The sequence below is a fragment of the Citrus clementina genome, unplaced genomic scaffold, assembly GCF_000493195.1.
Source record: "Citrus clementina cultivar Clemenules unplaced genomic scaffold, Citrus_clementina_v1.0 scaffold_2, whole genome shotgun sequence".
Taxonomy (NCBI): domain Eukaryota; kingdom Viridiplantae; phylum Streptophyta; class Magnoliopsida; order Sapindales; family Rutaceae; genus Citrus; species Citrus x clementina.
The window spans coordinates 12,575,171-12,598,446 of record NW_006262688.1 but is presented as its reverse complement, the minus strand read 5'-3'; the positions used below and the strand labels follow the sequence as shown (position 1 = coordinate 12,598,446).

Here is a 23,276-nt window from a genome sequence, read left to right as displayed (position 1 = left end):
CCGAGGCCTCTCGCAAAGCCTCGCCCCATTCTGAGTCCGGCGGACGAACTTCGCCCGCTCCCCCCACCAAGGCTATAGCCCACCCGTATCGAGGCTCCTGGGGCCTTTTGGCACCCTGACCTTCGGGGTAGTATTTTTGGGCAGGGCTGGGCCTGCAACTCACCGCGGGCACCCTGAGGCCCCTCACAAAGCCTCACCCCATTCCGAATCCGGTGGATGAACTTCTCCCGGTGGTAACCATACGAGTGATAGAATTGCCTACTGATCCATCCCATTGAGCTCTTGACGATGGTAACCAAAGTTGGTTGATGTGAATGGTTCGGCACTCTCACTCCTTAAGAGAGGTCAGGGGTTCAACCCATGCTCTCGTATGAAGTCACCACTTTGGCCAACACTTTACCCCTTACGAACCGATCCGTTGCGAGCGGAAATTAGTCTGGGTTGTGGTACGGGTTTAAAGATACCTCCCACAGTTGGGGCCCACTCAGGACCACCTCGTGGTTCAGACAAAAAATAAAAAACATTCCGATGGTAAAATAATAACAATAGAACCATTAGGTGATAAAATGTAGTAGTCAGAAAACATCATTTGGTAGGTATTAAATAATATCCCTAAATAAATAAATCTATTATTAGAGCTAACAAAACGGGTTACGGAGTCATATTCATATTGTGTTAGATTCACGTTGTGTCAAATTTAGGTCAACTCAAAACATGACCCATTTAATAATTGCAACAAACTATTGTAACCCTAGCTGGACATAGAAATAAACGTGTTACCCAATAACCTATGTAATATCTATATACTTAACAAAATTTACATCAAATATTTGCACAATATATATACATATCTACCAAAATATCACACATTTATACTATTGAAGTTTTAATTGTATACATATAAATAATATTATATATTGATAATATTAAATATCCATGTTTACCAATATTTTACATATTTACACTAATGAAGTTCTAAATCTATATAAAATTTTATAAACGAATCTTTGTGTATATGTTCATCCTTCCAAAAAAAAAGGAGAATAATGTCCAATATTTGAGTTTTGATGATAAGCTACAAAATAATTTAGAATGGAAAATTCAATCGCGTCATTGATCGAGTAAATGTGTCAAGAACTTTAACCCTAACCTGATGAAGAAAAAAACCATGTCGACCCAGACCTGGCTCATTTAATAATCATGTTAAATTTGACACCCATACTCGTTTATTTGTGTCGTGTTTGTGTCAGATAATTGGGTCATGTCAAATTTTGCCAAGTTTATCTATTACTAGTAAATTGTTGATATCTAATAAATAAAAATTAAATTTACGTATGTAACATAAGACTTGCAAAAAAATGAAAAACTTTATCAGCCTTCCGTGCAGTCTTAGGAGACAGTCAGCTTTAGGGGTGTTCGCGGATCAGATTTTACGGATTGGATATCAATCTATATCTGATCCACAATTTTACAGATTATAAATTTTTAATCCAATCTAATTCACGGATTTGTGAAATTCAATTCAAATATGATCCATACTGTGCGGATCGGATGCGAATTTGACCCAATCCATATTCAAACTACCATTTTGTGGATTGATTTGCAAACTAAAAATTTTTAATTCTGTACAATCCACAAAATAACTAAATAAAAAATGATGGTTGTCGAAGCCAACAAAAATAAATACCTACTCTAAATAAATTGTGTATAGTGATTGAATAGGGTCGTGTCCATAGAGATCGGTAATTATTTAAATCCTTTTAAAATATAAAATGCAAAATGGGGGGGGGGATTATTGACAATAACAAAAATCAAATTAAAATAACAAGAATGCAAATTAAAATTGTAATTCAAATTGGGGAAAGCTCTGGTTGAAGGAATTAACTAAGCTTGATTCGACTACTGATCATTGATTCAAATATAAATCATTACTACTTATGAATAGAATGGTTATAGCTACTAAGACCCTCTAATAGCCAATCTCTCTTTAATTAGTCGATAACTAAGGTACGACCATTGATTATTTCCCTATTCAATAGACAACCCTAGATACGATCATATGGTTTAATCAATTGACAGCCTGAAAAATCAGAGAGACTCAAATCCTAATTAACAAACGCATACGATGGTTCATTTAAATTAGATTGTTTATTCTCATAACACAATGCACTGCTATGCTATTTGTCACAAACATTAAAATCTTCATATGATGAATCTTTTAATTGACAATAGATTAAGTTGATAATTAAATAGTGACCAATTATCTAATTAACAAACATAATCATGACAATAATTTAGAGAATAAACAAATACCCAAAAAGCAATAAAACAATTAAAGCATAAGAAAGATCTCACGGTAATGATGAATCAAAACTTTATTAACCTTCAACCAGAATAATAGGTTTAGTTCTTCATAGAGAAAAGAGAAAAATTTAGATCTAGGGTTTATTTTTCTCTCTTTTCTTTCTCAAAAATCTCTCCCTTTTTGTTTTTCACGTCTCTCCCCTCTTCTAGAGTTCTCCCAAAAATAAAATACTAATATCTAAAATATTATCTAAATATTAAATTCAAAATTACAAAAATAACCAAAAAGATAAAACACGTTAAAATAAAAACTACAGGTCCTTAATTGACAGCACGTGCTCACGCCTTATCAACAAAGTTTTTCTGAAGCTCATAATTTCTCCAAGAAAACAATTATCCTCAAACATCATCCTCAAACATTAAAGGAAGTAAACAATGCAAAACTAGTACATAAATTGCACTCTAACAAAAAAAATTAATATAAAAATAATTTTACTACCGATTAAATTTAAAATTAAACAAGATTTAAATAAATTAATTTTTTAAATAAAGCTAGAAAATACATTTAAAGTTTCAAAATATAATACATCAAAAAGAAAAAAATCTCATTTATTTAGATCAGTAAATAAAAAATAACTGTTTAGGAAACTATCTTTGTTTATTTAATTATTTTATATATTATTGGATAAAATATTTGTAATATCTATATACATAACAAAATTTACATCAAATGTTTGCACACTATATATACATATCTATCAAAATATTACACATTTATACTATTAAAGTTTTAATTATATATATGTAAATAATATTATATATTGCTATTATTAAATACCCATGTTTACCAATATTTTACATATTTACATTAATGAAGTTCTAAATCTATATAAAATATTACAAATGAAACATTGTGTATATGTTCATCCTTCCAAGAAAAAAGAGAGAGAGAGAGAGAGAGAATATGTCTAATATTTGAGTTTTGATGATAAGAATCTACAAATTAATTTATAATAGAAAATATAGAAATTATCAGCCATATACCCTTAAATGACACATGTATCAAACGTGTATGAATATTTTTCAAGTGTATCACTCGTATATCCTAAGTTGACAAAACACTTCTGCAGTCCACCAATTCGTTAACTTCTGTTTGCAAGCGCTGACATCATAAGGGTAATTTAGTCTTTTAAGATTGACGAAACTTTGATTTAAAAAAACAACATGTCATCTCATTTACCTAGTAAACAATGACATGTCATATGATATATATTGATAAAAATGACATATCATCCCATTTATGGGATAATTGTTAATAATTGCTAAAAAAACTACTTTACAATCAAATCTACTTCTCCAAAATTTAACATAAATTTTTTAAGATCTACTCCTCCAAGCTCCAACTGAAAAATTTTTATGGTATAATATGTATAATTGTAAATAATATGTTGTTAATAATTTTTTTATGGTATAATATTGATATTTTTTATGGATAATTGTTAATAATATGTACCATTAATAATTTATTTTTTTAATAAAAAAATGTATTGTTAATAACAAAATAAAAAAATTTGTGTATTGAAAATTTACGTTAATTTTTGGGGTAAATTGATCTTTTTACCTCATTTTGAGTTTTAAGGGCAAAATAGTCAATTTGCCACAATTCTGTTAACTTTTTAACGGAAGTTAATAGATTGGTGGACGTCAGAAGTGTTTTGTCAACTTAGGGTATACGAGTGATACACTTGAAAAGTGTTCACACACATTTGATACGGGTGTAATTTAATGGTATATCACTGATAATTTCCCTAAAAAATATAATCGTGTCATTGATTAAGTAAATGGGTCAAAAACTTTAACCCTAACTTAATGCATAAAAAAATCATGTTGACCCGGACCTACCCCATTTAATAATCTTGTCAAATTTGACATGCATACTAGTTTATTTGTATCGTGTTCGTGTTGGGTAATTGGGTAAAGTTAAATTTTGCTAGCTCTATCTATTACTAGTAAATTGTTGATATCTAGTAAACAAAAATTAAATTTACGTATGTAACATAAGACTTGTAAAAAAGTGAAAAAATTTATTGACCTTCCGTGCGGTCTCAGGAGACAGTCAGCTTATGGTTACTGCAGAGTTTGTGTCCAGTCAATCATATGTTTTCTTGCTGATCAAGACAAAGTGCTCAGAAGAGAGCAAAGAGAGAGCTTGGGAGGGGAAGAGGTAAAGGAAAAAGAACAGAGAGAGAGTGCGTGTGATTAATTAGATAGACGATTCTTTCTTATTATTTTGAAAGTAAAATTAATAAGCTGGGCTCTTTGTAATTACAGGGATAATAGTGATCCCAGAAATGCATGATCATAATCCCTCAGCTACATCGTATATAATACACATGTTTGCATAAATTGAATGCAAATCCTTCTGTAGAAAAATGAAAAATCAAGGCTCAAATGTTGGAACTTGGGATGTAAAACCATGCGTAGCCTGGTAAATGAGTCGTGGCAATATATTCCTGTAAGGATCATTCTCTCTTTTCTCCTTTAAATATGCTAGGCATTTCTCTACCTCGGACTTGATTTCTAAATACAATTCGTGAGCCTTCTCCCTGTCTCTTAACTCTCGCTTTCTCCCTTCATAACATAATTAAACAACTCTTTTAGTACGTCAAGAATCAATATTTGAAAAGATGAACCGGGCATACGACTTTTAGCTCTTGGAAACTTCTAAAGTGAATGCAACAGACTGACTGTAGTTACATAAGGCATATATTTCAATGAACGTACCTTTTGTTTCAATTGGTTTCCCAAAATAAAAATAAAATCTGCCTGGAACTTTTGGTACAGGGTATGGCATGTGCATATCTTGATTTGCCACTTCACCTTTTGTATCAGTCCTATACAGAAATGTGAAGGGGAAAAGCTGAATGAAGAAGCATAAACTATAAATATGGAAAAAAAAAAAACAAGGAATATATTCATTATGGGCGTTGCATATAATGTAGAGAAGAAACTTTTGCAGAAATTAACTAAGAAAATATGCTCTGTAGTTACCTCAGCCTAGCAGCTGTTACTGTCAGTTCTTCTATTTGAGATTTGAAGTAAGGGATCTTCATTTGGTCATTGTAATCAAGAACTATCTGGAAAGTAATGAAAAATGCAATCGATGAGATATCTGAAATCAGTTTAGGCCAAGCACAATGCCAAGGTAAAGGTACATACAGAGTGTATACATGTTATTTTATATAGAGAACGAGAATAGTCTTTTTGCCAACACTGACAAATTATGGCTTTCAAATTTTGCGTATGGCTATTGCACAACACAAAAACTCCGACATTCTTAATGACTAATGTATTGATCATTTAGTGACAACACCTTCAAAATAGATTCACCAACACAAGCGCAAAAAAGGCAATCTGATGCTCCCAATAGACAAAGTGTGTTTATGTAACAGAGAAGTTAGGAGAAAATAGAAGTATTTAAGCTTGAGATTACTTGAGCTAGATCGTCTTCTCCAACGGCACCAAAAGGTACAATTTTAGCACCAAATGTAGTCGCCATCCTGACAAATTCGGAACTTTCTGGCCAGAATAACTTATATTCTTCACCCTGGAAAGTAGAAAGAGATATATTTGTTAATACATCTTCTACAAGAAACCATTTTGTAAATTAATCATAATAAAGGTAAAGCGGGAGACAAGCACGTATAACGTGTGATATGTCAGCTTCACTTCACAGAAGAAAAAACAATAATTGAAGAGAAGAAAATAAATTTTTGCAACATGAATGACTCTTATGAAATTTCTTTTCCATGTTTGGGTGAATAAAAATGGAAACCTACGATTACATCGCCTTCTGGTGTCTATTTTATTTCACATTTCAAATGTAACTAGCAAGCAATCATTTCAATTCACTCGATGAATAAATATTTTCAACAAACTGAACATTAAGCTGATTAAGATTTAGAATAGTGAATAGAATTTAATAACTATCAAAAGATATACCTTTCGATGCAGAGCTTCTCGCACTCCTCCAGGATATAGCAGGACATGAGACTTGGAAGACATAAGTTTATATAAATTGATTCCGGAGACAGGAACTGCGCCCATAATTCTCATAACATCATATGGACTTAAGTCACTTAATCCTCCTTCTTTAGACTTAAAGTACATCATTGGATGTGCTAAGCCTCGAAGAAGAATATTACTCTCAATCATGAACTCTGGTATCAACGTAAGTACATCAAGTCCCAGTAAGTTATGATATCCCACAAACAAGACAGGTCCCTCTGAAGGAATTCCAGAAAGACCTCTTACAATCTTGCCATTCGCTAAAGTAGATAGCATTACAGGACTACTAAGAACACGCATCCATCTGAAACAACAAATTAGTAAATTTATTGGTAATCAATTAATCACAATATCTCAAACAATCAGTGGGCCTGTTCCATATGAATTAACAGAGATCCCCAAAGAACCAATTGTTGTCGTATGACTCATAAATTTAATTAATGGACAGACCAATGCTTAAGTATCATCCAAATTAAAACACAAAGTACGTTTTGTTACTGTTAAGTTTTCATGATAGATACCTTTACCTGAAATCTTCGCATATTTTATTGAATTCGCTACTAGTGGTGGCATGAAATCTGAAACGTAGTCATGGTTTCTTCCACGGCGATAGTAACTAGCACCTTGATTATTGTTACCAAATCAACACCATCTTCCTGCCATACATGGGCAGAAGTACACATGAAATCTAATACACTTTCAAAAAATTAGAAATAGAATTTTGAAGAATAAAGTATCTAGTTGTTTTTTATTTTTTACTTTTTTTCCATTTTAACCTGTGAGTCACAAATTTGGACACACACAAAGAATAGGAGGGGAAAAGAGGAGATCATCCTACCAACAAGAGAAAATGGCCATGGCCGTAAAAGTTACGAGGTTCGCATTTGTGCAGGGCACTAGAAAGCCTTTCACCTTCCTCCTGACTCGGCATCAGCTGATCCTTTCCACTGAAAATATAATTATTAAACTCGGTGATATGTTTTGTTTCCACTACAAAACAATGACAAACACTAAGCCTACAACTAATGCAACATGATATAATGCAAGAAATTCTATGTATTGATCTTAAAACAACTTATCTAATGATTGATGCCTATTCTCAGGCTTATGAATTACTGGCATTGAAAATAGTTGAGCAGGAGAAGAATTTCTATTATCACTTATCAGCACTCAATAATACATTTAATAAGTGATCTAATATTTTCTTATAGTAATTGAACATAGCTGGCCTCTGCCAAAGATTTAGAACCTGCAAAGAACGAGCATTTGAGCTTTTACAGCATGAAGGCGTGAATTGGCATATGCAGAAGCTGCCTTAAGCAACTCTATCTTCCAGAGGAGTGTTTCCTTGGGTAAGATATCTGCCAAAACCTGTTAAATAAATCTAATATTGAGATACAATGGTAAGGTTAATTCATAAAAAACATGGCACTGATAATGACAACATAGTAACAGACAAATGCCTCTTTATTGCAGCATATTTGTGACATTGTTATATAGTTAAACCTTACAGGAAGGTAAGATGAGATAGCAACGAGATCCTGTGATAGATCTTGTATTGTTGGTTGCAAAGAGAGCCGTTTCGCCACATTGTCCATTGCCATCTTTAAAGGATCACCTGGACATATATCATACAATTGTTGTTATATGTTCAATAAAGTTTTAACCTTAGCGAGACTCCATTCTAAAATCCAATTTGTCTTGTTCCTAATTCAGTTAATGGTTTTTAACTATCACAATTTTAAATATTTCTTGATGCAGCTTAATTGGGTTCCTTGTAAAAACAAATACATATTCAAAAAAAAAAAAATTAGACAGAACTTCGAGGAATAGATGAAAGCAAACCTGTCATTAAGCTCAAAGTAGATGACAGCATAGTTGTTATTTGGCCTGGTATGAGCTCAAGTAAAGGTATTGAGGATTGCAGCACTGACTTATTGAAAGATGTTGCTGCAAAAGGTCATAAAAAAACATCAATATCGAGTTAGTATACTTCAACAATTAACAAATATATATGCTACCTACTAGTAAGTGAAAAATGATCATTTAACCAAGTGTTTGAATTGTTTTTCCAGTTTAAACATTAGATCAATCGATGAACAAAAAACTTTTACATCTTTTAAAAAATGAGTTTATAGTTTAAAATACATAATTTGTATATCAAGTAATGTAGTATTTGACGTGTCGGTTATTAATAAGTTTTACCATATTAGCATACTAATGATGAATAAGAAAATCAATCAATAGCTAATATAATATTTTTAATCTAAATTACACAATATATATATATATATATAGAGAGAGAGAAAATATTTTAGTCTGAAATTTTAAAGTGCGGTAAAGTTTTAAAACCGCATGGTTTTAAAAACTTAAAATTATAAGTTTTTAAAACCGTGCGGTTTTAAAATTTTCCCTAATTTTTCCGCATTTTAAAATTCTTGACCAAAAAATTACTGTATATATATACATTTCACCCATATATATATATATGGGTGAAATGAGTTGAATTGATTTATATTTTTTTCGCTTAAAAGTTTTGATACAAGTCAGCTCGTATTAATTGATGTGATGCAATCCCATGGTACGTATGTCATCAATGCATGGTTTAGATATATGATTTATGATCAGAAAGTGCTCACACCTCACCTGGATTGACCAAAATTAGTACAAGATCGATGTCAGGATTGCGGGCTGCGACAGCAAGTGCAATGCAAGCTCCAAGAGATTCTCCAACAAGATATACGGGCCTCTTTGGTGAACGGTTACTCTCTGACCTTACAGTGCTTTCAACCAGCTTTACTAGACCTGAGTCATCAAAATATTGAGAGATTAAATAAAAGAAGAATGAAATGAAAATTAAAAAAAAAATCAAATAAAATATATAAATTAAAAAAGACATGTAAATCAAATAAAATATATTAATTAAAAAAGACCTGTAAATGATGTCCGATCCTTAACTGGAATATGCAAGCACCATATATCAAATATCCTTAAAATTGCCACGTCACATAATCAATAAGAGGTAATTTAAATATGTAGTATACAGCATTAAGTACAACTATAAAAAGGCCTAATAATATACTCACTTTCCAAGTCTTTGATGCTGTCTTATAAGTCCAAGTCCAACACCGTCGATCCCTGCAGAGTTTATGACAAGTATCATTATTAGGCTCCGCCGAGTTACAGTTGCTGTAACAAACAGCCCAGCCAATCGCAAGCATTGGATTTTGGAAGAATTTAATCTAATGGATGACATACAATATAATGTGAATAAGTAATAAATGGGCAACTGATTCAAATAATTTCGATTTTAAGCGATCGTAACAAGTAACAAAAAGCCGTTATTTCTTACTCTAGCCGCCGTGGCCGTTGCTGGTTGACTGATTCTTTCAGTTTTGATTTGGAAATCTCCGCATGAGGAAGGTACCGGAAGGGCATGAATCGATTGAATTTGACAGTAAATTTTTCTTAATAATATTTGATTTTCTAGAGTTACCATCTTTCTTACAAAATTTCATTAAAAATTACTACAGAGCTGATTCCATCCATCGCTATGGATGCAGATAAAAATTGTTGCAACTAAATTATTTTATTTTTATTATATTGTAAAAATTAGTTAACAAATAAGATACAAGAGCTCAAACCCAATACTGATATATTCAAAAGCAATTAATTAAAATTTAAAATCAGCATTATCCATTATTAATCATATAGAGAGAACTGAGCTCAAATAACCAACTGCATAAGATGGAGAAGAGCGTAAGATTCAAATTATCATTATAAATTTTGGAAGTGCATACTCGGAGAATGAGACCAGCAGAACTTCACAAGCAAGTATTTAGAGAGAAGAAGACTACAGAGAGAGTAAGAAATAAGGGAAAATTATTTGCAGCGGGCTCCAACCATTGATTTTTATACATGTGACAAGATATTATTGGCCACATTGTCATTTTATGGGCTGTATCTTATAGAAATTATAAGGTCGCAAGATCCTTATTATTATTATAACAATGGTTTATTATAGATATACTTTCTTTTGCATATAGTGTAAAACCTCTTTATTTTGTGTTACATAATAACTTTTATGTAATCACAAAAAAGAGTTTGGGACAGTTATAAATAGAATAAACTTCAATTAAAAATAAATTATAATGTTTCTAGATTTTATTTTAAAGAACTTGTTTCTACGTAGTAATCATTATTTGTATTTACAATATATATATATATATATATATATATATATATATATATATATATATATATATATATAATATTACGTGTATGATAGAATAAAATTTTTTTCTAAAATAATTTGGGACAATGATTAATTTTTTAGACATTTAATATTACTTTACATATTTCCAACGCTATATAGATTTACAAACTAGTTTTTTAAAAATTATGTCTATATTTTTCAATTGTGTCTATATAATGAATTTAACAAGTGAATTTTACCTCTATTTTACTTATATTAAAGAAAATTGAATCAAAATAATAATTTTTGTAATTACATATCTATTAAATTATAATTTTTTATTATAATAAAATTAATTTGATCCCAGCATATTTTATAATTATAATATTAGTTTGGGCCTATCATTATATTTGGTCCTACCACTATAACGTTAGAGAGGTTTTACCATACATACCGGATAAATTAATAAAAAAATGAGAATGGGAGGGAAAAACAAAAAGTAAGAAATAAAAAGGGAAACTTTTGCTCGTAAAATATTATAAAAAGTATATTAATAATTAGCAAATGATTTTTGGATAAAGCATAAGCATTAAAAAATGTAAAAGGTGACGACATAAACAATAATAACGGATTGGCTAAAGAGAAACGCACCAGGCAAAAAGAGGAGGAGAGGAGAATCGCGAGTGTGGGACCCGCATTCTAACGGCGAGAACCAGCGGGGCGGACCGCCGCCTGATGACGATTTGATCATATCTTCGGCTTCATCAAAGTAATCTTTCAAGCTCTTTCCGTTACCTTCACTCTCCTCCTCCGAATATTCTCTCACGTTAACTCTCTGTTTCGTCTCAGCTTCATCTTCTACTAACTCGCTACTCTTCTTCTCCACAAATATCCTCGTCGGCGTCGTTTCCGTCATCACTGTCGTCGTTGCAGCTGACGTCCGCTCCGTTGACACCGCTACTCGCTTCAATATAGGATTCCGTTTCGGCTTCTCGGACGACGACGTAATTTGTCGACGAAAAACCGGCGAGGAAACGGCCGAAAAGATGCAAGCTCCGACCGTCGCCATCTAGAACCGAAGTAAGAATTTCTCTCTCCCTCTGTTTGTTTTGTGGCGCTTTTGTGACTTGTGATGTTATGTAAGGTTCTTGGAATGTTTTTCCATCTTTAGTAAACAGATTTGATCTAATATAATTTAAAAGTCAATTTATTGTGAATGAACGGAATATATGATTAAAATAATATAAATGAACAACAGAACAAGGAGGAGAAAGTGAGAAAACGAGTGTATTTTTCTCTTGGTGTCATTTCGTTTTAAAAATTATTTTGAAAATTTTATTATTATGTGTATTTTAAATATTAATTTTAAAAATTCAAACTTTTTAAATTTTTTAAAAATTAATTAACTGTATTTGTTTAAAACACCAAAAAATGTTTAAGACACATAATTTTAAGAGATTTAATGCATATTTACAACAATATAATTAAGTCAAGTTGTACAAAAATTATTTTATTCAATTTAATTATTAATTTTATTTATTTATCTTCAATATTGAATTTTGTGCTCAAAACAAAATAATAATTCTATAAATACTTTTTTTTAAAAAAGAAGGAGATTAGGAGAAGAAGAAGTTAAAAGAAAAGGCTATTTTACAATAAAAAGTATTGCACAGAATTTGTAGTCAAAATTTTTTCAAACTAATGAATTCCTCATTGTCCATCTAAGTATAAGATGTTGGAAATAAAAATTCTAGCGTTTAATAACATGAGAAATATCCATTAAAAATGAGTATTATATTAGTATTCAAAGAAATCATATAATAATACTTATAATATATTGCCTTGAGGGTCTCTCTAAATTACATTTAATGTAACTTATAACTAGGTAAAATTCATTCACTGGGCCTTTTGATTCCACTATTTCGTTTTTCATTTTTGTACTAAAAAACTTAATTGTAAGATACATTTAATCTATCTTACAATTAATAGTAATTCATTTAACACAATGGCTATGGTGTTGCTCCCTTGTAGAGTATTGTCTCATAACCACACGATCAAAATGATAAATAGTAAAAAATAAATTATTGTTATGATCATATGGTTATAGAAGTACATTATAGTGGAGCAATACCGCCAAAGTCGGACCCTTCGTGTAATAGATGATGATATAATAAATTTTTTTTATTAAAATTAAAGTGTTCAACATAATTTTATAATATTTATTAACATTACTTAGAAATATAAGATTTGGATAGCTGATCAGCTGTGAATATAATATAACTTCTTGTTTCTTACCAATTAAAGAATGTGGAGTCAGCTGTCAGCTACCAAGTTTGTAAATTGTCTTTTTTTTAAAAAAAATAAATTAAAATATAAGTTAATAAATGGCGACGAACTAATGTTGCGTAGAGTCTACAGTGTACCACCATATTAATTTACCTTTTGACAAACAAACCATATTAAAATTTAATAGGAAGGTTATAATGCAAAAAAAAAGTGTATTTTATATTATTTTAACGTAAAAGATGTAATAACTAATTAAAAAAATAAAGATTTTTTGTAACGAAGAAAATCAAAGATTTAATTAAGTAGTCAAAGTGAAAAACACTAGGGAGGTTAGTGTTATTCTTCTTCTCTTTTAATTTTAAATTCTCTATTCAATTTTTTAATTATTTAATTGCAATTGAATTAATTGAAGTGGGCGTCATCTTCTCCCCATCTTCTCCTCTTAATTTTAAGGTAAATAGTTCAAGTCACCCTATTGGTATGGTTATAATAGTTTGAAAAAAATGAAGTTCGATAGTAGTTTATAAAATATTAGAAAAGTTTTTTTTTTCTTTCCCTTCATTGGTCCTCTCCCAAGCTTTTTTAATTAATATAGCATCGCACCGTTAATAGTGTTTACTTGGGGGATTGAAGAATTTGAATTTAGAATAAAAATAATTAATGATATTTACTTATTAAAACAATAAAGAAATGAGAATGAAATATATGGGGCTCATGCACTTTAAGGATTAAGGAACAAAAATTTAATTCCTATCTCCCATGAAAATTAAGTTTTCATTCTTTAAACCCACCATTTTACTCTAACTAAATTTCATAATTCTACTTTTATCTTTTATTAATATATTGTTTTATTATTTTATCATTGTTATTATTATTATTCTGTCATTGTTTTTAATAATAATAATAATATTTATTATTATTATTATTGTTGTTGTTGTTGTTGTTAATATGATTGTTATCATTGTTTTTATTAATAATAATTTAATTTTTGAGATCCCTATTATTATTAAATAAACAATATGTGACCTTTTAAAATAATTTTCTGTAATAATTCTCATTTGTCCATGACAATGAGGTTTGACCAAAGAACACGTCGATGACCTCAATAAAAGATAAACTATTGTGATACTTTCAAACGTGCCATAATGCTGAGCTTTCAAATCTGGCATGCAATATCATATAAAGTGTACAATTTATATTCTAGACAAAACACATTTTCAAATAGTGGAATATCTTGAGTTGTAAGTGAAACGTAATTTATTTATTTGTTTATTTTTGCTTTTTTCCTCTCTCTCTCTCACTCTCACTCTCACTCAGACCTAATTTCTATACACTTCGAATTAATAAGTTGATTTTGTAAAAAACAAGGACGCGAATCTAATTTACATAGATTCCAGTATTGATCGGTGGAGTGTCACGATCTTCTTAGATGAGCAGGCTTGGATATGTTTCTATCATTTTTATGACAAGAAGCTCTTGATCGATGAAAAAACTTATCACCAACAACGACAAATTTATAGATGATTTGGCAGTACTATATTAGCTTAAAATCATTTTGTTATCAAGCAATCCGAATTTTAAGTTCATTACGGACATCTTCACCCCAAAGCTTTATTTCATTAGTTAAGAACCCCATCACCTAGATATTTTTATTCTTTGACACTAATTTGGTCTGTTGGTCCGACAGACAGTGACTCTGTGAGCCCACATGCTCCCCCAATCAGGCAGCTCACGTGAACCGTACGAAACGGCTACTTAGCAAATTGCAAAATTAGTCCACCTTCTTCCGTCGACACACTTGAAAATCTGATGGGTCCATGCCATTAATTGTAAATATATCAATAAAATATTAATATTTGCAAAATACATACCGTCGTGACCAGGGAAGACTCGTCCCCAAGCTGATCACCACATGTACCAAATACAATAGTACTTTTACTCCATTTCACTGAAAAAATAGTGTTGTAATTAATCTACAGAGAACAGACACTATTCTTCCGTCTTGAACGGCTATGAATGTCTATTACAAGACCCTATGTGCAGTATTAACAAACGTGTGATCTATCTACGTTTTTCTTGTTCTTTTCTTCAAACAAATTCTACTATCTAATCAAGAATCAACAATCTTGAACTGTTTGTCTAAAGTATCAACTACTTTTTTTCCATGAACTGATGCTACCTTTATTTCCTGAAGCTCTTGCAGATCTTCTCAGAGATTACAAAGAATCAATGCTCAGATTTGAAAAGTCGGGACTTCATTTGTAGGGCCATGCGTAGCCTGGTAAGTAAGTCGAGCCAATAGATTTCTGTACGGATCGGTTTCTCTCTTCTCCTTTAAATAAGCAATGCACTTTTCAACCTCAGACTTTACTTCTATATACAACTCATGACATTTCTCCCTGTCTCTTAATTCTTGTTTCCTCCCTTCACAAAAATTTAAGTTAATCAACTTGCATTAAATATCAAAGCTGTGAAAGATTTGGGAAAAAGAAAATACAACAATAAAAGAAAATACAATAACTACAACTTAGAGGCACTATTTTATTTAACTATTGAAATTTAACTTTGTTTAATCTATACAAGTACCCTAAATTCTGAAATAGAAAACATTAGAAAGAAGACATGCATCTATTGGTATAGACCTACCACATCTGAATGTTGAACACCCTCTAGCAGGTTAGTCTAGTGGTTTTTCTAGGTGGATAAACTAATGATTTATAACAAAGTATCAACTGTTTGCCTTTTAGTTGGGACGGATACTTGCAAGACAAGGAACCCAGAATCAAGAAGCATTGAACAAAAAGTTATTGTCACAGTCCAGTTGAATTCTTGGTTGTTTCAGCCACTAAAGTACTGGATAATTCAAACACGACATGGTCACTGGTAGAAGTGGTTTTCACTCAAGAATATCTATCGTGGAAGCAAAATAACAGTTATTATGTCCCTAGCAATACATCCTATCACCATATTATATCATTAGCCTTTCGAAAAAGGAGATTAGTTTAGTTAGCTAGACACAGTTGAACTATAAAAATTTGTTTTGCCTGACTAGATTCTTCATAATTAGGTAACCTGATAGGTTTCATGATATGGGTCATTGAACAACAATACCTTCTGTTTCAATTGGTTTCCCAAAATAATAATAAAAGCGGCCTGGAAGTTTGGGTAGAATGCCTGGTAGATGAATATCTTGGTTCTGTATCTCACCGTTTGCATCAGTCCTATCATCAGCAGATCATGTCAAACTCTAATGAGGTCATGCAGGAAGGCATAGATATTGACTAAATGAAAAATGTGAAGGAAAAACATACAAAATAACTCAAACTACCTCAACTTGATAGTCTCGCCTGTTAATGCCTCTATTTGAGCTTTAAAGTAAGGAATCTTCATCAAGTCATCATAATCAAAAACTACCTGACGTCAATGAATATGCAATCAACTGTTCGTTAGATACCAGAGGTTGACTTAAAGCTAGTGGCTGATTAAATGAATCTGAAAAATAAGCAGAAATATACAGCAGAGGTAATGTTTCAGGCTTACTTGACCAATATCATCTTCTCCAACAGCACCAAAAGGTATGATTTTAGCCCCAAATCTAGCTGCCATCCTGACAAACTCAGAGTGATCTGGCCACAACAACTTGTACTCTTCACCCTAAAAGGATGAAGAGATGAGATAAAACATTCTGAATTTTAACAAGTATACCTAGCGTCTCATTTTTGTACAAGTTTATAAAACCATCAAACAGAAAGAAATGAATAAGGAGAATATCTAATACTTGTAGTCCCACAAAACAGATGCATGCATACATGCTCAAACAAAATCACCCTACTCAAGTAAGACTGTGACATGGACATGTGAAGCTAGTCAGCATTACATCATGGAAAGAGAATTCAAATTTCAGGACAAACATAAATAAAGTAAATTAAATTTATTGTAACAGCAAGGTTATTTGCATCATATAACAAGATATATCATTTAGCTCATTCAAAGATTTTTGCATTCATAGTTTGCAGAAGTAAATAGGCTATTCACCAACTTGCTATCTTCTCTTTCAAATTATTGCATTTATAAAAAGGCATATAGGAATTTGGAAATTGAAGTTTTGGTATTAGAGTGAATTTGCATAATTCTGAATGAAGTGAACATCAAACAAGTTTATGAATTTAAAAGTTAGGATGAAGGTAACAACTTAACTGAGAGATGTTACCTTTCTATGAAGAGCCTCACGCATGCCTCCAGGATACAGTAGGACATGAGACTTTGAAGATAAAAGCTTGTAGAAGTTGGTTCCTGAGACAGGAACTGCACCCATTATTCTATGTGTGTCGAATGTTGCTAAATCAGGTAACAACCCGTCTCTCAATCTGACAAACATCAGTGGATGTGCAATTCCTCGTAGAAGAATATTTCTTTCGATCATAAATTGGCATACCAGAGGAGTCAATTCAAGTCCTAGTAACATGTGATAGCCAACGAATAAGACAGGACCCTCAGAAGGAATTCCAGCAAGGCCCCTAACAATCTTTCCATCCTCTAAAGTTGAGAGCATGACAGGGCCAGTAGCAACACAAATCCCCCTAGGACAATCTTAGTTGTGAGCCAATAATAATATACAAAATTAATGAAATCACAACTCAGTTAATCATAAGCATGCTGTAGTGAGGGCAGTTAAGGGAATTATTAGGTTATCAGATTAACACGACAAACACCAGGATACCAAGTTATATTAAGCATATTCACATGTTCCATTAGACAATTTTCTTAACACCAGTAAACCTTATAGTCCCGTGATGACTGTTAATGGAACAAATGGATTGTCCAATCGATTATTTTCAGCCAACTTTCAACTGGCATTCTTTGGGCAGATGATGTTGTCATTTCATTAATAGCTTGAATACATACCGGCCAATTTTTTTATTTTGTTATAGTAGATATCTAACTTGTATTATTAGAACCTTAGCAAGTTATATTTTACCTGTTTGATTCATATATCTTTCTGAATTCATCTGGGGTTGGTGGGATGAAATCTGAAACATAGTCATGGTATTTTCCACGGCGATAGAAACTTGTACCCTTTATGATAGTTACTAAATCGATATCATCTTCCTGCCACACATGGGAAGGTGTACTATGAACATCAAAAAGAAAATGAAATAACACATTTTGAGTGCAAATTATGCTATAAAATATGCAGATACACTCACCCCATGTTCACATGAACTTACATCATATCATGGCACATAATGAAGCAAATAATTATAAGGGCACAAGCAAGGAAATAACCTATGAGATTTTACCATTTGAATTCTAAACTCTGAATCTCATTAATGCGTACAATTGAACACACACACACACACATATAAAGAAAGCAAGAAGAAAACCTACCAAGAAGAGAAAATGGCCATTGTCATTAAATTTACGAATCTGACATTTTGACAGTGCATGACGGAGTCTTTCACCTTCCTCTTGACTTGGGAAGAGCTGATCCTTTCCACTGTAAAGAAGACACAATGTTTTTGACACATTTTACTGGAAGAATCACTTAAACGGAAAAAAATTGGATAAAAACAAGCTGAAACTTTAGGCTTTATAGAAGGTACTAGCGTAGAATATAAGAACAGGGAGGAGGTCATGTGATTCAAAATACTTAAAACTGTCCATTCCTTTAAAACTGAGGAAAGTGCTATTACAGTAAGAGTTGCTGCAATAAGCTCTCAAGGCCAGCCGTTGTGGCAGCAGCAGAAGATTATGTCAATAAGCTAATCATGGAAACAGTTGCTTTTTCCAGAATTTTATGAGATATTATTTTGCTAATAGAAATTGTTTGTTTCTCTTATTTTATTTCAAGTTGTTTTGGTTGGGTTGTTTGCCGCATTTGATTTTTTGTCGCAGACCACATGTGTGTTTGGGTCTGCTGGGTCAAAGATCCCCATGGCACCAATAAGAAGACTGATTATAACAAATATTCTCCCGGAAGAGAGAAGAATTTGTACAATCAGTGTACTGGATACCAGTCTACCAAAGTGATAACACCACACCCCACCCCCCCCCCCCCCCCCCCCCCCCCCCCGCCTTTTCTTTCTTGCCTTAGCGTGTGTTAGGAAGGTGAGGGTGCTTCTCTGGCTATTGGGCAAAGATTAACCTCACATATAGCCAATTTTTATCTAATAATTACTGGAACCAAATAGACCATGCCAAAGTGTGAGCACCTGGAAATTATCAACATTTGAGCTTTAACAGCATGAAGGCGTGAATTGGCATATGCAGAAGCTGATTTAAGCATTTCTAGCTTCCATAGAAGAGTTTCTTTAGGCATGATATCAGCAACAACCTGTAAATTAAGTTATCAATTCTTCTACATGAAACTGACAGCATGTGAAGAGAAATATATAATGGAAGCATCAACGTGAAAAGATAAACAGTCAACATATGAAAATCATCACCATAAGAGGTCAAACAGATTTATAAAGCACACTTACTTTCTGCTATCCAATAAGTTATATTGCTAGATAATAAAACATTACAACAGAGACATGTCGTTTACAATGAATCAAACAGATCCAAGGCATAACAAAAAGCTGATTGCATTAGTTCTGAAAACATAAACTGAAAATTGCTTTTCAAAAGTAATAGAAATAAAATGCCACTATTATCTTGACAGTTAGAACTTACAGAGTGGTAAGATGACATTACAACAAGATCCTGTGACACCTCTCCGGCTTCGTGCTGCAAAGGAAGTCCCTTCACCAGAATATCCACTGCCATCCTCAAAGGATCACCTAGGTGGGTACATTATAATGTCGGCTATTAAACACAATAATATAAGAATAATAAATATGGAAGAAACTTATGTGCCATAAATTTTCATCATGTTTAGGAATAATGGACATTAATTAGAATCAATTCCTAGTACAATAAGAAGGGAAAATCATTTCATTTCAAATTTAATTTTTTCTGTTTCCCCCTTTCACAAGCTGAAAAACAGTTCTGAATGCAAGCTCTACATTGTTTGAAAGGTAGAAGTCCAGAACCTTTAATTGTCTTCCCTTCCATTCAGGCTATTACAAAGGTTACCATGAGGAACAGAACAAGTGCATTTCACTTCATGTCAACATTGAAGCGCAGATAAGAAAAGCATTATAATCATCGGAAAGTACCATAATAACCCCAAAGTCTAAAATGAAATCCTATATGCTGATTTGAAGAAAACAATAAAAAGAATAAGAAAATCCATGCCATTCAAAAATAGTCTGCAAGAAACTCAGAGAAATTGTCTGTGACCATCACATTGTGCAGCCAGCCAATGAACCTTTTTAATTTCTCGGTTGTATGGTTAAGCACCAAATACCAATTCTTGTTTTGCCATTGTCTTGAAATTTAACAAACAACACATACAGATACCTGAATTCTTCATCTGACTATTATCAACTACAACCTATATTTGCAACAAAATAAGGAAGAAACCAATAGTTAATTTATCCTCTTGTCCTGAATTTCAAAAAATAAAATAAAATAAATCTCCTAAAAATGGGAACTTTAGAAATTACCTCTGAAAATATGCAACTAAAGAAACCAGAAAAGGAAGTTTGAGGAGCAGAAAGCAAACCTTGCATTAATCTCAGCATATATGGAAAGGCGAGAAGGACTTGATCAGGCGTGAGTTGCAATAAAGGTATCAGAGGTTGCAACTGTGACTTGCTGAAAGATGTAGCTGAAAGGAGAGAACATTAACTAGATACCATATGAATAAGAAATAGTGTTCATCATTTAAAAATAATACCCAGTGTCCACGTTATACCCATCGATTACTAAAAATAACATCTCAACTATTGCTAATACAAATGATGAGAAAGTCACCTGGGTTAGCCAAAATCAGTACAAGGTCAATATCAGGATTCTGAGCTGCAACGGCTAGTGCAAGGCATGCTCCAAGAGACTCTCCAACAAGATATATGGGTCTATTAGGCAAACGATAATTCTCTGATCTGACTGTTCTTTCAACCAGCTTCACTAGCCCTGAAAATCAAGAGATTGAGAAGAGCAAAATTTGAATAAAAATAAAATGGAAATTCATCTTACACATTGGTATGAATAGTATAATACATTAACAATTACGGAGTGAATGGAAGCGAAAAGACCTGTAAATGATGTTCGATCCTTGACTGGAATATGCAAGCACCATACATCAAAAATCCTTCATTCATGGAAAATTCCAAATTAGATTATCAGACGGATCAAGTTGAGGAAGCAAGATAATCAAATTATATACTGACCCAAAAATGGAAAAATTATAAACATTTTACACACAACACAGAGAAGTAATTGGTGGTGGTATTAGAAAGCATTATATAATCCTTACTGTCCAACTCTTTGATGCTGCATTATAAGTCCAAGTCCAACTCCATCAATCCCTACGAAATTCATACAAATCATCGGTAAATGTGAGAATCTTAATACCAATGAAATGGACAGTATTAGAAGTGAAAAAGTCATTTGCTAGAAATAGAAAGCAAAAAAAGAATTATAAGATAAATACCATACACTTGAACATGCTTAAAAGCTTGAATTATAGAGAAAGTCTGAGATGGTATCCAATCGTGAGACATGGTGAAAACATGTCGAAAAATCGTTTGAGCGGGCAAAACCAACTAATTAGAATTAAAAAGCACATAGGTGCGCACGCATAAATGAACGGTGAAGGAGATGATAGCAAAGAATTAGTATTTGTAGTTAATAATATACAAATATTTAAAAATTAGGGCACCTAATACAATAACAATAAATTTGAGAGGACTAAACAATAAAATTAATTCACATTTTTTAATAAACTAGGCTAAATTTGCTGTGTGCAATGTGTACGGGCAAAGCACCAAGCGGTGACTCTTTCAAATATCCTTTCGGGCCTTGCGGCTTAGGGGCCTCAACGTAGATCCGCCGGGACCACCACATAAAATGTAAAATATACTTATAGTAAAAAAAAAAAAAAAGTAAAAAAAAATTAATAATGTAATACTAATCGTACTACAAATAATATAATAATATTAAAATTTACTTATATTATATTTATATTAGGGTTTGTTGACCGAATCTTGCTGGGTGTAATAAGTTTTTAAAATAATTAAAAAGAACATTTACACCGTGCTTATACTCAGAAACAAAAATGCTAAAAATATAATAGGTTTTGTCCGAAACTTGAAGAAGCAAAATAAAAAATAAAAAACAGAAATGTGTTCGCAAAACGAGCCGCCAATGTGTTATTGTAAATAATTTTGCATTATCAGTATGGACATGAATTAGTACTGTAAAGAAAGAAAGTGATGTCACTAAACTTTCTCACTCGTAATTGATCAATAATTGACCTTCTTCTTTTAAAACACCAAAAGTTCAAAAGTCTTTCCACTTTCCAGAAACGACGTTTGCTCGCTCGCAGCCTCGCGGTGGCAGAATAAATTAAAATGTTTTTTTTTAAAAAATAAATAAATAAATAATTGAATAATAAAGAAGTAAAATAAAGAAACAAACCAGGTAGATATAGAAGGAGAGGAGAATCGGGAGAGTGGGCCCCGCACTCCAACGGAGAGAACCAGCGAGGCGGACCACCGTCTGATCTGATCATATCTTTGGCTTCGTCAAAGTAATCTTTCAAACTCTTTCTGCTCTCTTCCCAATCTCCTTCGACGTTGACCCTCCGCAACGACGTCTCGGCTTCTGCTTCACTACTCCTCTGAGCCTTCTCCTGCACAAAACTCCTCCCCGACGTCGTGACTGCCGTTCCGCTGTTGCTTGACGTCTGCTCCGTCGTCACAGCTACTCTCTTCAAAACCGGGTTCCGCCTCCGTTCTCCGAACGACGACGTCTTGTCTCGACGATATATTGCCGATAAATCGGCGGAGAAAATACAGCTAGCTGGGATCGTCGCCATGGAGAGTTGAAGCGAGTAAGCAGCGGGAACAAGAACTCCCTCGTTGTTGTTTTTATTGATATCTGGCGGCAGCGCACTAGCGTGTGCAGAGGGATTCAAAAGGCTGTTTGATTTATTTTTTATGATAATAAAAGTATTAATATGAAAATATCAAGAAATTAGAAATGAGAGTGAGATGGCGACCGGCGAGTGGGCGATATTTTCGTATTACTTTTAAGAGGGACGTAAATTCTATACGTCGGTACAGACTACAGAGAGGATAACATTGGTCAAATGGGGTTTAGTGATAGTTTCCGTTTTTAACACATGGCAATTTTTGCCTCTGGAGGTGAACCACTGTCTTCATAATTGTTGTGAGAATTATTTATTTGAATAAGTATTTTATAAAATTTAAATGTAATATTATAGTCTTAATTATATATCTTATTATAAGTATCGTGTGTTTTTTCTACTATAATAGTAGTTGTAAATATTTAATGTAATATTCAATAATATAGT

The 23,276-nt window shown here is 32.4% G+C and overlaps 1 protein-coding gene and 1 pseudogene across 4 annotated transcripts; both read right to left on the bottom strand.

The window, feature by feature from the left end:
• Nucleotides 1–4,565: 4,565 nt before the first annotated feature.
• LOC18052763 lies at nucleotides 4,566–11,731 on the bottom strand (annotated as a pseudogene). The gene is made up of 14 exons (XR_002907181.1): nucleotides 11,219–11,731; nucleotides 9,459–9,510; nucleotides 9,306–9,361; nucleotides 9,019–9,177; nucleotides 8,218–8,322; nucleotides 7,884–7,990; nucleotides 7,622–7,743; nucleotides 7,211–7,319; nucleotides 6,900–7,028; nucleotides 6,307–6,676; nucleotides 5,798–5,911; nucleotides 5,356–5,441; nucleotides 5,089–5,198; nucleotides 4,566–4,935 (listed from the first exon to the last, which is right to left on the bottom strand). The product of XR_002907181.1 is annotated as an acyltransferase-like protein At3g26840, chloroplastic (transcript).
• Nucleotides 11,732–14,680: 2,949 nt separating this feature from the next.
• LOC18052762 (acyltransferase-like protein At3g26840, chloroplastic) lies at nucleotides 14,681–23,024 on the bottom strand. Of its 3 annotated transcripts, none has more exons than XM_006446920.2 (14): nucleotides 22,379–23,024; nucleotides 21,216–21,267; nucleotides 20,995–21,050; nucleotides 20,714–20,872; nucleotides 20,463–20,567; nucleotides 19,529–19,635; nucleotides 19,066–19,187; nucleotides 18,242–18,350; nucleotides 17,832–17,962; nucleotides 17,064–17,433; nucleotides 16,394–16,507; nucleotides 16,182–16,267; nucleotides 15,965–16,074; nucleotides 14,681–15,277 (listed from the first exon to the last, which is right to left on the bottom strand). In XM_006446920.2, the coding sequence occupies exons 1-14, from the start codon at nucleotides 22,776–22,778 to the stop codon at nucleotides 15,087–15,089; spliced, it is 2,112 nt and encodes a 703-aa protein (XP_006446983.1). In that variant the 5' UTR covers nucleotides 22,779–23,024; the 3' UTR covers nucleotides 14,681–15,086. The 3 variants fall into 3 exon arrangements, with proteins under 3 accessions (XP_006446983.1, XP_024046055.1, XP_024046056.1); XM_024190287.1 differs by lacking the exon at nucleotides 22,379–23,024 and adding an exon at nucleotides 21,393–21,652 and having other exon boundaries at nucleotides 15,087–15,277; XM_024190288.1 differs by lacking the exon at nucleotides 22,379–23,024 and adding an exon at nucleotides 21,398–21,486 and having other exon boundaries at nucleotides 15,087–15,277.
• Nucleotides 23,025–23,276: the final 252 nt, after the last annotated feature.